Below are 12,459 nucleotides of genomic sequence, written 5' to 3'. Positions count from 1 at the left end.
ATACTGGGGCTGGATACAAAGAAGTTCTTTTGGTAAGTAAGAACTTCCTTGTAACAGGGACCCTTTTGGTTTAGCAGAAGGGAGTCTTTGGATTGGACCCAACAAATTTAACCCTTTAAAGTTGAACAGATGCAAGAGGCAGCCTTTGAAACTTAAATGTAAATGCTGTCTTCCCCCACCCCCACTCCAAAAACACTGAAATCGCACTCTTGTCTTGGCAGTTTTTGTGTGTGTATCCAGGGCTTTTTTTGTAACAGGAACTCCTTTGCATATTAGGCACACACCCCTGATGTAGCTAATCCTCCTGGATCTTATGGTACGCCCTGTACTAAGAGCCCTGTAAGCTCTTAGAGCAGGGGTGGCCAATGGCAGCTCTCCAGATGTTTTTTGCCTACAACTCCCATCAGCCCCAGCCATTGGCCATGCTGGCTGGGGCTGATGGGAGTTGTAGGCAAAAACATCTGGAGAGCTACCGTTGGCCACCCCTATCTTAAGAGGATTGGCTACATCAGGGGTGTGTGGTCCAATACGCAAAGGAGTTTCTGCTATAAAAAAGCCCTGTGTGTATCTATATCAGCACCAGGGAAGAGAAAGAATACAAGGAAGATGGTAAGGACTGAACAGGGGGAAGAGGAAGATACACAAGGATTGGAAATGCTCTGGTCAGTTTAGGAAGGGATGTAATTTCATTAGGTTTGAGAAACACTGTAAAAAAACCACAATCGATAGAAATATTTATGCCTAGTTACAAGACCACAGCATTAAACCAAACAACATCCAACTGTTCCGAATCAGCACATTGTTCACAAAAAAATAAAACAAGACATTTACCTTTCTTTGCTTTCTTTTGTAGTTTCAGGGTGTCTGAGGATTTCTTTTTTATCTCCTGGCGGGCTTTTTTGTACTCTAAAAGAGAGGCACAGTTTATGTATTGACACAATTGATATCTATACTGCTGGATGTTTTACAACTGATTTTCTAAATTGCTGGATGCTTTACAAAAAGCAGTTCATTCTAGGAGAACAGAGCATAAGGCAGACTAACAGTGTGAAGAAAAGGCATTCTTTAATTCAAATTAAGAAATAAAATACAACATGAAAATTTCCAGCTCAAACATAGCCTATACCTTGAAAATGAGAATGAAATAAAAAGCAAAGGGAGAAAAAAACTCCAATTCTAAACAATCTGTGTAAACCAGACCAAACAAATCAAATACCAACCCACACCCTTCTTCCATTCTGATGTGCATCAGAGCATGAGTTATACAAGGACTGGGCTCCAACTGAAAAGATTAGCCTTATGCATGTAAATATTTGAATTATGTATAGTTGAAATCTGTTGAATAAAAAAAATCATAGATATCAAATGCAGAATAGAACCTGCCAAGGTAAGAACAGAAAGGAAACTCACTAGGGTATTCCAAACACACTGAATTAATGAATTCTTCATTACAGTCAAAGACCAACTCAAAAGTAAATATGTTTTCTGCAACATTACATAAAAAAGCAATTACATAAACTACATTAAAATGAGCAAATATAACCCTTTAGGTTAATACAGAACTATGGTAGGTTTTAGCAGCCGCACAGAATATGGTCACTTTAAAATGAATCTAAACCAATTGCGAAAAACAAATGTGTATTTCTTCACAGTTTAAGGTAATCTGAATTTATCCTAGATATATATAGTGCCAAACACATGCAAAAAAGTGACCCTTTACGGAAAAAAACAAGAAGGATTAAGCTGACAGTTATATCAAGCTACAACTGCAGAATTTGTGGGTTCTTAAAAATAAATGTATACATTTCTATTAATTGTTGGGCTATCATAGAAAGGAATTTTACTACGCAATCCTGAACTGAGTTATACCACTGAACTCAACAAGCTTAGAAGAGAGCAACTCCATTTTGGAATGCACTGCTGTTATCAACTCAAGATTATATTTTGTATAAAGTAATGTTTTAATTTATTTATTTGATTTATATCCCGCCCTCCCTGCCAAAGCAGGCTCAGGGCGGAATTTAAAAAAAAAAAAACTTTAAAAACAAGCCCATGGGAGAGTCTTCAGAATTCATTTTGAGCTACATCAGGTTTCACACACTTTCCCATGTGTGAAAGGGAAGAGTTAATACTGTTTTCTTTCTCCCCTCACCTATGCAGTGCATATCCACCACATCTTTGATACCAGAGATCATGCAAGGGACATAATGGTATAGCAGATACAGACATCCTACGCATGTCTGTTTGGTATGGTCAGTTTCTCCAGATAAAATATATGTGCTAACCTCACAGCCTGAGCTTATACACAGCCTGGATGGTCTATGGCAGGGGCGTCAAATATGCAGCTTGAATCAGGCCCCCAGAGGGCTGCTATCAGGCCCCTGAGCAACTGGCTGTCATCTGCTTCCTTTTTCCTCTCTCTTGCTTCTTTCTGCAACACAGCTTGCTTTGACAGGCATGCTCGGTCGCACAGGAGCTACAGAGCAAAGCCTCGTTTTTCTCCACTGGCTGAGACTCCTCCATTGGGGAGGAATAGCTTGCTTTGCCAGGCTCTCAATTGCACAGCAGAACTACTGAGCCAAGCCTTTCCTCCTTCTGTTGGCTGAGGCTCCAACCCCTCCTGATGCCCTGGGGAAGGACGGAAAGAGCCAGAGCTTCCTTTGCCCAGTTTTCTGGATTGCACGGGAGAGATACAAAGAAAGCACCTTTAAGACCGACGAGTTCTAATGTTTTAAGCATGTTTTATTCTAAGCTTTTAAAAAATCTTTGTGTTTGCCTGTGTCCTTTATAACGTTTATATCTGTGCTACCTGGCATTACATTTTATGACACACATGGCTTGGTCCAACAAGGTCTCATTTATGTCAGATCTGGCCCTCCCTGGTCAGATCTGACAAAGATGAAGCACGCCTCCTTCTCATATAAGGGCTTGATCCAAGTCCGTTCTGTCCAATTTGGTCCTACGAGAACCCTCTAACACATGCGATGATTGCAAATGCGCACACATATAGGATCAAACAAACTGCGACTAATGGAAATTTCCACAGTCCGAAACTTTTGGTGGTACCTGCATCATGCCACACCAGGGTGCATTTAAGCAGTCTCCGCAGACCAATTGCTGGGGGGGAGGGGGGGAGGTGAAAAAATAAAATCTACAGCCGTGGCTGGGAAGTTCTGTATAAAATTAACATGCCGCTTTAATATATTAGATGTGGCAGCTTCTAGCTGGTGGGGAAAGGAATGCAAATATTATTATTGGCACAGATATATATTCAAAAGTGAGAAGTTACAACTGTAAGGCATTGCTGACTTCTCCAGGCCTAAGCGGTGGAATGCAGACTGCATTGGAATGATTTGTATGAGGGCCAGCGTGAGAATCAGATTTAGGAGGGATCCACAGGATTGTCTCTTTCCATGCATCTTGGTGTGCCAACTACAGTCCTCAGGCAGCCATTCGTTGGATATCCAACCATTTAGGGTGGCCCAGTTGGCATCAAGTACAGCCTGGGATTTTCCACTGGGATGATACTGGATGGTGATATTGGATTTATACACATCTCAGAATCTCAGAGTGGTCTCAATCTCCTTTACCTCCCCCCCCCCACACACACACACACACAACAGACACCCTGTGAGGTGGGTGGGGCTGAGAGAGCTCTTACAGCAGCTGCCCTTTCAAGGAAAACTCTGCGAGAGCTATGGTTAACCCAAGGCCATTCCAGCAGCTGCACGTGGAGGAGTGAGGAATCAAACCCAGTTCTCCCAGATAAGAGTCCATACACTGAACCACTACACCAAACTGGTTCTGTTCCTGCTCTGTTGAATGGGCTCCCTGAAGAGATGTGGGGGGCCCTCCTCCTTGCAGATCTTCAGAAAGTGCCGCAAGACCTGCCTGTTTGTCAGGGCTTTTGAGGGAGTCCGAGTTGGCAGGCATCTTTTAAAGGAGGGGGAGGTGATTTGGGGTTTGTTATTTTATATTTGGTTTCGAAGAGAAAACGTTTTCAGCTATTACTGTAAGCCACTATAAGCCATGAGGAAAGGCAGGATAGAAATGTTGCAATACATAGAAGAACTTTTATGGCACGTTTAAGCCTGTTACCCCACAGATCACATATCCCTAATAGAAGCAAATACAGTAACTGTGTTCATTCACATTCACACTAACACACAAAGCTGCTTCTATATTGAGTCAGATCATCAATTTATCAAAGTCAGCAGAGGTGGAATTCTAGCAGGAGCTCCTTTGCATATTAGGCCACATACCCCTGATGTAGCCAATCCTCCAAGAGCTTACAAAAAAGAGCCTTGTAAGCTCTTGGAGGACTGGCTACATCAGGGGTGTGTGACCTAATATTCAAAGGAGCTCCTGCTAGAATTCCACTCCTGAAAGTCAGTATTGTCTACTCTGGCTGGCAGCAGCTTTCCAGGGTCTCAGGCAGAGGTCTTTTGCATCACCTACTACCTTTTAAAATGGCAATAGCAAAAAATGAACCTGGGAGCCTTCAAACTGCAAAGCAGATTGTCTGAGCTACTATCACTCCCCATCAGCCCTTTTGCCCTTCTGTTCCTCCATCTGTAATATTCCTATGGTTGAATTTTAGTTTAGCCCTGGGGGCAGGGAAGCATTTAATCATGTAAAGTAACAGTGTTTTGTGAAACAACCTTAATCATAGCACAATACACGAACCAGCCCTGCAGTTACCCATAAGACTGAGCAGGCAGGATACTCATGTGACACCTTGACATATTTTTATTCTAACATAAGCTTCCATGAAGCAGAAAGCCCACTCCATCATGCGCATACGGAACCTCAAGTTCCAGAAGAAATATCTGCAAGTCTTTTAAGGTGACACAAGAATCCCCTTTTCTTCCGCAATGGATGAACACTGCAACCCCTTTGGAATTTGTTTTCCTGTAAGACTGAAAGCATTTTGCATCACAAAATGCTTGAGACTGACACACGAAGCTGCTTCCACGTGCAGAATGCGTTGAATGCCTCCGTTAAGGGTGGCAGACTCCACAAGGAAAGCAGTAAAAAAAATTACTTTGTTGGGTCAGACCAACTGATCCCTGAAGTCCTGCATTCTGTGCCAACCAGACGGCTTCTGTCCACTCCCTGTTTGCCCCCCAGAATACACACCAGCCTTGAAAGTGGAAGTGGCATGTTTTAATCCTTCTAAAGGGCCATCTGAGATAGGGCTGATACTGTGTCCCTCTTATCCATGGTTAAGGAATCAGAAGTCATCTACAAGACTGCATGCCCTTCTGGCTATCCCTGTTGTCTCAAGGGAGAACAGCCCCTGCACCCATGCATTATCTGATGTTAAGGGTTACAGTGAGGTAGATATTTGACACTACTGTTGCCAACTAGGATTCAGGTTTAACTAAGACTTGCAACCAACTGTGGTTTCAAATCCCAGCTAAGCAGGAACTGTAGTTAGCCTTGACCACGCATAGCATTAGTGCCAACATAATATTTACACATGGCTAAGGGAGGAGGGATTTGCCCCACTTATGGTAAGAGATGCAGATAGGGAGAGCGCAACCCCACCCCCATTTCAGAGGAAGAGGTGTGGCTCACTGGTAGCATACCTGCTGATGTGTGCAGAAGGGCCCAGGTTCAGTCCCTGGTATCAGCAATAAAAAAAAATTTGGTAGTAGGTGCCCTGATCTGGATAGCCTGATCTTGTCAGATATCGGGAGCTAAGCGGGGTCGACTCTGGCAACTAACTGGAAGGGAGACCTTATTGGAATACCAGCAGTTGGGAGGTGGGGGCAGGCTTTATTCAGCCACCTGCCCAAAAATCCTCCAGGACTCCAGAAGGGGTCAAGTCACCAGACGTCGCCATGACTTCCAGGTGCACACATGCACATATAAATACAAATACCCCCCCTCCTCAAAAAATAAATAAATAAAATCTGGTAGTAGGTGATGGGAAAAGCTTCTATTCAAGACCCTGAAGAGGCACTGGCAGTCACCAGCAAGCAATTCTGACGTTGATAGACCAAGAGTTTGACTCATCCGTCTCTTAAAATGAAGCTCTCATTAATTCTGGCAAGTTATTAAATAGTTCCTTGGGTACTGAGAACAAAAAAGAAAGCGAGCCAGCTACAGAAGAAACTCTTTTTGAAAACCTATTTATTCAGTAGAAATAAATCACACACACACACACACACAAAGCCATCTTCTATAACTACCTTTTGCATGGTCTTTATCCAGTTGATTAACCGCTTTCTTCCACTCTTCCATCTGCTCTTGAAGTGGGTTTATCAGGCAGTCGATTAAAGCACTAATTTTGTTGGGGGGAAAAAATACCAAGAGTAATCAAAGCATGGGAAGAAAAGGAAAATCAATCTCTCTCCACTCTGCCTCTGAGCTATTACAAAACTCTCCCAAAGCACTTAAACAATAACATAATTTTTTATTATTAATAATATTGCTTCATACAACGCCATGCTTCATCTACATTGTATCTCAATAATCCTGACAACAGTAACCATGATTTATAACAGACTTCATATCGCAGATCATGGTGGGGATAAAGGGTTGCCAGTCTCTAGGTGGCACCTGAAGTTCTCCCATTATTAGCAATTGATCTACACGCAACCCAGATCAGCTCCCCAGGAGAAAACGGCTGCTTTGGAAGGTGATCTCCCTGGCAATGTACCCTGCTGAGGTCCTTCCCTCACAAACCCCACCCTCCCCAGGCTCCACCCCCAAAATCTCTAGGTCTTTCACAGTCCAGAGCTGGCAACTCTATGGGAACAGCCACTGTGATGTAATGGTGCATGGCAAGGACTGAGAAGGGTCACGTCCCAATAACCATTCAGGCATGAAGCTTGCTGAGCACATTTGAGCCAGTCATACATTCACATCCTAACCAACCTTACAAGGTTGTTGTGAGGATGGAATTGGAGGAGGGGAGAATCCACGTATACCACCCTGAGTGGAGGTGGGATGGGGGATTAGAATGGGAGAGAACAGGAAACGAATCAGAGGCGGAGAGCATATATTGCCGAAGACCAACTAAGAACAGAGGAGGCGCCAGGCTTGACTTGAGACCCAGCATTGCCTCTCAGAAAGTGTGCTTCAATATTTTCCCATGTCTCTGTGAATGTTTTATACACAGCATGGTGGTCAAGAAGTCTAAATCAATAGTCACAGCTTATTGTTGGAACTCTCTGTCTGGAGTAGTGATGCTCTGTATTCTTGCACTTGGGGGAGGGGTGCAGTGGAAGGGCTTCTAGCCCCACTGGTGGACCTCCTGATGGCATCTGGTTTTTTGGCCAACAAAGAGTGTTGGACTGGATGGGCCATTGGCCTGATCCAATATGGCTTCTCTTATGTTCTTATGTGACACAGAGTGTTGGACTGGATGGACCACTGGCCTGATCCAACATGGCTTCTCTTATGTTCTTATGTGACACAGAGTGTTGGACTGGATGGGCCATTGGCCTGATCCAACATGGCTTCTCTTATGTTCTTATGTAATAAAGAGCTCTCAAATTTGAGTGAGGCAGTGGGCATCCATAATACATCGAATCTGGCCTCCCTTGTTGCAATATTCTGCCTTCACTCGGGCCTATTCTTGTAGCATCGATTCCAGCTTTATTTGAATTATAGTTTGACTAGCTTGTCTACCGCCTGAAATGGAGCACTGTAGTAGTTTTATTGCTTTTACTGTTTAATTGTTTATATTTGCTGCTAATTGTTACTGTTTATTGCTATTGTTCAATCTTCTTGTGCTCCGCCCTGAGCCCGCACTTGCAGGATAGGGTGGAATAGAAACTAACAAAAATAATTAAATAAAATCCACTCTAGTGCTCACAGATTCAGACTCAGGCCCAGAACAATGTTTGCTTTAAGAACATAAGAGAAGCCATGGTGGATCAGACCAGTGGCCCTTCCAGTCCAACACTCTGTGTCACACAGGAGCCAAAAAACCCAGGTGCCATCAGGAGGTCCACCAGTGGGGCCAGGACACTAAAAGCCCTCCCACTGTGTCCCCCCGCCAAGCTCCAAGAATACAGAGCATCACTGCCCCAGACAGAGAGTTCCAACAATAAGCTGTGGCTAATACCCACTGAGAGTCCCTTGGACTGCAAGAAGATCAAATCAATCAGAAAATCAACCCAGACTGTTCCCTGGAAGGTCAGATGCTGAAGCTGAAGCTCAAATACTTTGGCCACCCAATGAGAAGGGAGCACTCACTGGAGAAGAGCCTGATGCTGCGAAAGACAGAAGGCAAAAGAAGAAGGGGTCGGCAAAAGATGAGAAGGCTGGGCAGCGTTACTGATGTAACTAACAGGAATTTGAGCAGACTTCAGAGGATGGTAGAAGACAGGAGGGCCTGGCGTGACTTGGTCCATGGGGTCGCAAAGAGTCGGACTCGACTGTGCGACTGAAGAACAACAGCAATACCCACCGATGGACCTCTGCTCCGTATGTTTATCCAATCCTCTCTTGAAGCTGTCTGCTTTGGTAACAACAGCTCAGCTTCCCAACACTGGAATGAATTTCTGCCCTCTGGCACGGTCTGTTCACTGCTGAGCGACAGTAACCCCAAGGATAGGAATTCCTAGTGTGTAAAAAAAAAAGCCCACCTCAAGCCAGCAAAGCTGGCTTCTCAGAGTGGGCAGCTAAATCTTCCCTTTCTACAAAGCCCGGTTGTTAGGCGAGAGAAAAGGAAAGGATGTTTGCGGGGATGGAAAGTCAGAGGTTAGTTGGAAGCTGGCCCCAGCAAACTACTTAATGTACTTCTGAATGGAAGGGGCCGTGTAGCAATTACATCTTGACAGCAGTCCAGCAGCTAACGAAGGGCCAAGCCCAGAGCGCAACACTGTCATCACTCACCTTGAAAACTGCCTGAGTTTGGACTCGATGCTCCGGTGCCGCATGCACATTCTGGTCAGAGCGGAGCCAATTTCTCGGGTAGCACCTGAGGAAAAAAGAAGATGGATTTGTAAAACTTGCACCACGAGACTGCTTTTCTTTTTCAAAGAGGAGTCTGAGAGGAATCCCAAAAGCTTTTTTTTCTTTTTAATTAGCAGAGATCAGTGTGAGGGGATGATAAAGACTGGGGTCACTGCGCAATCTATGGAACTCACTGGATGACCTTTAGCTACTCATACCTCTAGCTTACCTCAAAAGACTGTTGTGAAGGGGAAAATGGGGTAACTCCTTTCATGTACACTACACCCATGCGTGCCTTGGAAGAAGGACAGGATATGAATGCGATCTGGATTGATTAAACATTTGGTAGAGGTCCATCAGTGGCTATGAGTCACAAGGTATAGATGGAACACTACATCTGGGACAGGGATAGTACTCTTGGTGCTTGGGAGGGGGGAGCAACAGAGGGGGGGCTTCTGGAGTTCTGGCCCCACTGGTGGACCTCCTGATGGCGCCTGGGTTCTGGCCACCATGTGACACAGAGTGTTGGACTGGATGGGCCACTGGCCTGATCCAACATGGTTTCTCTTACGTTCTTAATGTGAGGCACTCTTTTAGAGTACCCCTTATTCATTATATCCAATATTATGAAAACATGTATAAGGGCTGTTACATTATACTTTTATCCAGCCACTCCTTCCAAGGATCCAGGGCAATGTGTATGGCTCTCCTTTCCTCCCTGTTACCCTGATGATACTTGTGAGGTAGGGTCAGAAAAAGTGAAAGTGACAGTCCCATGGTCATCCGGGAAACTTCACAGCTGAGTGACCAGTTGTCCAGTAGTCTGACTTGAAGCAACACTCTGGATAGGAAACTGATACCCTTAGCATGGCAATGGGGCCTACTCAAGGTCAAACATATCCTCACAACCACCGCAACTAGAGAGCCAGTCTGGTGTAGTGGTTAAGTGAGGGAGGGTGGGATATAAATAAAATCAAATAAATAAATAAAGTGCGCAGACTCTTATCTGGGAGAACCGGGTTTGATTCCCCACTCCTCTACCTGCAGCTGCTGGAATGGCCTTGGGTCAGCCATAGCTCTCACAAGAGTTGTCCTTGAAAGGGCAGCTTCTGTGAGAGTTCTCTCAGCCGCACCCACCTCACATGGTGTATGATGTGTGTGTGGGGGGGGGGGAAGGTAAAGGAGATTGTGATCAATGTTCCCTCTAAACTGCAGAGTCTTGTGAGCAAAAATTCTACTTCGTGAGTTACTGGTATTAAAGTTGTGAGCTACTGGCATTAAAAGTTGTGAGCTACTGCATAAATTATTATTATGCATCCTTCCTGAGCGAAGACAAAAATCTGTGAGATGGAAGCTAAAAATCTGTGAGCTAGCTCATGCTAGCTCAGCTTAGAGGGAACACTGATTGTGACCACTCTGAGATTCAGAGTATAGGTTGGAATATAAATCCAATATCTTCTTCTACTACTGGCATTTAGAAGTTATTTTAAAATACTACGAGAGCCCAAAACATGGCATTCATCCCCCCTATGTATTTTCAAGTGTAAAAACAGCCATGAAGTGGGGGTTGGCACTTGATTAGGGGCATGGAGAGGTGGGGACAAGAGTGCCTCAGACTGCTGCATTGTGAACGTGACTGGGATTGGGATCCTTGCAGCATTTTTAGATGACTTTACAATTATAGGGGCATCTTCATGGCAGCCACGAGGATGACGTCACACCTAGCCTGGCTTTCAGCAATGGTTGGTACAGCACCATGGAAACACCCAACAGAGATCTAACTGAAGGTCTAAAAGATGTGGGAACTGACAGTTGTGTGAAAAATTTGGTGGGGAAAATTATGGGTTAGCCCCTGGACATTAGCTAAGCAAGAGACTTGGTCACACCTCATTTGAGTTCAATATAAAGGAGGTGGAAAAGAACCTATACAGCAATAAATGATAGCCAAAATAAAATTTTAAGTCCAAAGGCATCTTTAAGATCAATAGTTTTATTCAAAGTATAAGATTTTGTATGCGTGCACATTGTATGTATGCACACACAAAAGCTTACACCTTGAATAAAACTCTGTTGTTCTTAAAGATGCTGCTGGACTCAAATGATATTCCACTGCTTCAGTCGAACATGGCTACACAGCCTATATAAAAGAAATTTAAGTAATCAATTCCCGCAGTTTAATTTTGCCATTGCAGAATCTTCCTCAGTGCTCCAGAGGAAGACTTTACTATTAACAGAACAGAATTGCAAGAGCCGCTCCAGAAAAGAATTTCCCCAATGACTCAGTGGAAAAAAGTAGGCGTCAAGTGCGCCTTTAAGACCAACAAAGTTTATTCAGAACGTAAGCTTTCGTGTGTTTCAAGCACACTTCATCAGATGAGGAACCAGAATAGTTAATTTTACTATTCTGTCATTTGTACCATTTTGCATTCTGGACCACTGGCTGCCAGCTATATGTAGCTCTGCACTGTGCCTGGTTCCTCGTCTGATGAAGTGTGCTTGGAGCACACGAAAGCTTACGTTCTAAATAAAACCTTGTTGGTCTTAAAGGTACACTTGACTCCTACTTTGTCCCACTGCTTCAGACCAACACGGCTGCCCACTTGGATCTATCGGTGGGAAAGTACGGCACAGAAGGAAAAAGTCTTCATCATTTAAAAACTGAAGAGATGTAACCAGGCAGGTGTACCCCAAGGAAATACACTTTGTGTTTGCAGCACCAAAACAAAGGATGGCCATACTCTCTGCATAACCAAGGTCTGAGTCTCATAAAGGTTCAAAACCCACATGCAAAGACTACTGAGCGGATCTTAATATCGCAGAAATATTCCACATGGTAAGAGACTTCCAATATACCTGCAAGAAAGAGTACTATCACAACACTGCCAGTGGAGAGAAAAACAAATCTTTGATTACATAACCTACTGCTTACTTGTAAAGAACTTCCAATGCCATGAATTGAGAGCAGTAACTGAAGTTTTGCAAGTACATGAGTTACTTGCCCGCACACAAACACGTTTAATTTTTTAAAAGATCTCCATCGCTTGCCCACACTAGTATTTTCTGGCATACATGCAGCATCAAAAAACAGAACTAACAACTCTGTCAATTTAAAATGGTTTTCCCATCTGATGGGGATTGTTACTCACCAACACAACCACCCACAAATGACAACATGCCAGTTTGCTATATTAATGAGAAAGGGAAAACACACCACATGTTTATTCTCCCAGGCTTTTAGGTAACTGTTTCTCTTGTTTTATCAGATTTATTCCACTTTATGCTCTGTCGGCTGGTAAAAGCCCAGGATGATGTACTTCTTTTAGGATTTTTGACTACTGCTTAAGGACACTTTTTAGATCTTATTGCCACTGACAGCCAGCTGTGATGCAGTGGTTAAGAGCGGCAGACTCTAATCTGGAGAACTGGGTTTGATTCCCCGCTCCTTCACCTGCAGCCAGCTGAGTGACCTTGGGTCAGTCACAGTTCTCTCAGTGCTGTTCTCTCAAGAGCCGTTCTTGGGTCAGTCACAGTTTTCTCAGATCTGTT

General features: G+C 44.0%; 1 protein-coding gene across 10 annotated transcripts in view; it reads right to left on the bottom strand.

The window, feature by feature from the left end:
• Positions 1 to 12,459, bottom strand: part of MTSS1 (MTSS I-BAR domain containing 1) — a 225,664-nt gene that overhangs the window by 45,235 nt on the left and 167,970 nt on the right. For all 10 annotated transcript variants that reach the window (XM_060243235.1, XM_060243230.1, XM_060243238.1 and 7 more), the window contains exons 4-6: positions 8,854 to 8,938; positions 6,198 to 6,289; positions 832 to 906 (exon numbers count right to left, since the gene is read on the bottom strand). In XM_060243235.1, coding sequence (XP_060099218.1) covers positions 832 to 906; positions 6,198 to 6,289; positions 8,854 to 8,938 — 252 coding nt within the window. The remainder of the gene's footprint in view (positions 1 to 831; positions 907 to 6,197; positions 6,290 to 8,853; positions 8,939 to 12,459) is intronic.

The sequence above is a fragment of the Heteronotia binoei genome, chromosome 7, assembly GCF_032191835.1.
Source record: "Heteronotia binoei isolate CCM8104 ecotype False Entrance Well chromosome 7, APGP_CSIRO_Hbin_v1, whole genome shotgun sequence".
In the NCBI taxonomy this organism is placed as follows: Eukaryota; Metazoa; Chordata; class Lepidosauria; order Squamata; family Gekkonidae; genus Heteronotia; species Heteronotia binoei.
The sequence above is the reverse complement of the archived record's forward strand: the minus strand, read 5'-3'. Positions and strand labels throughout refer to the sequence as shown.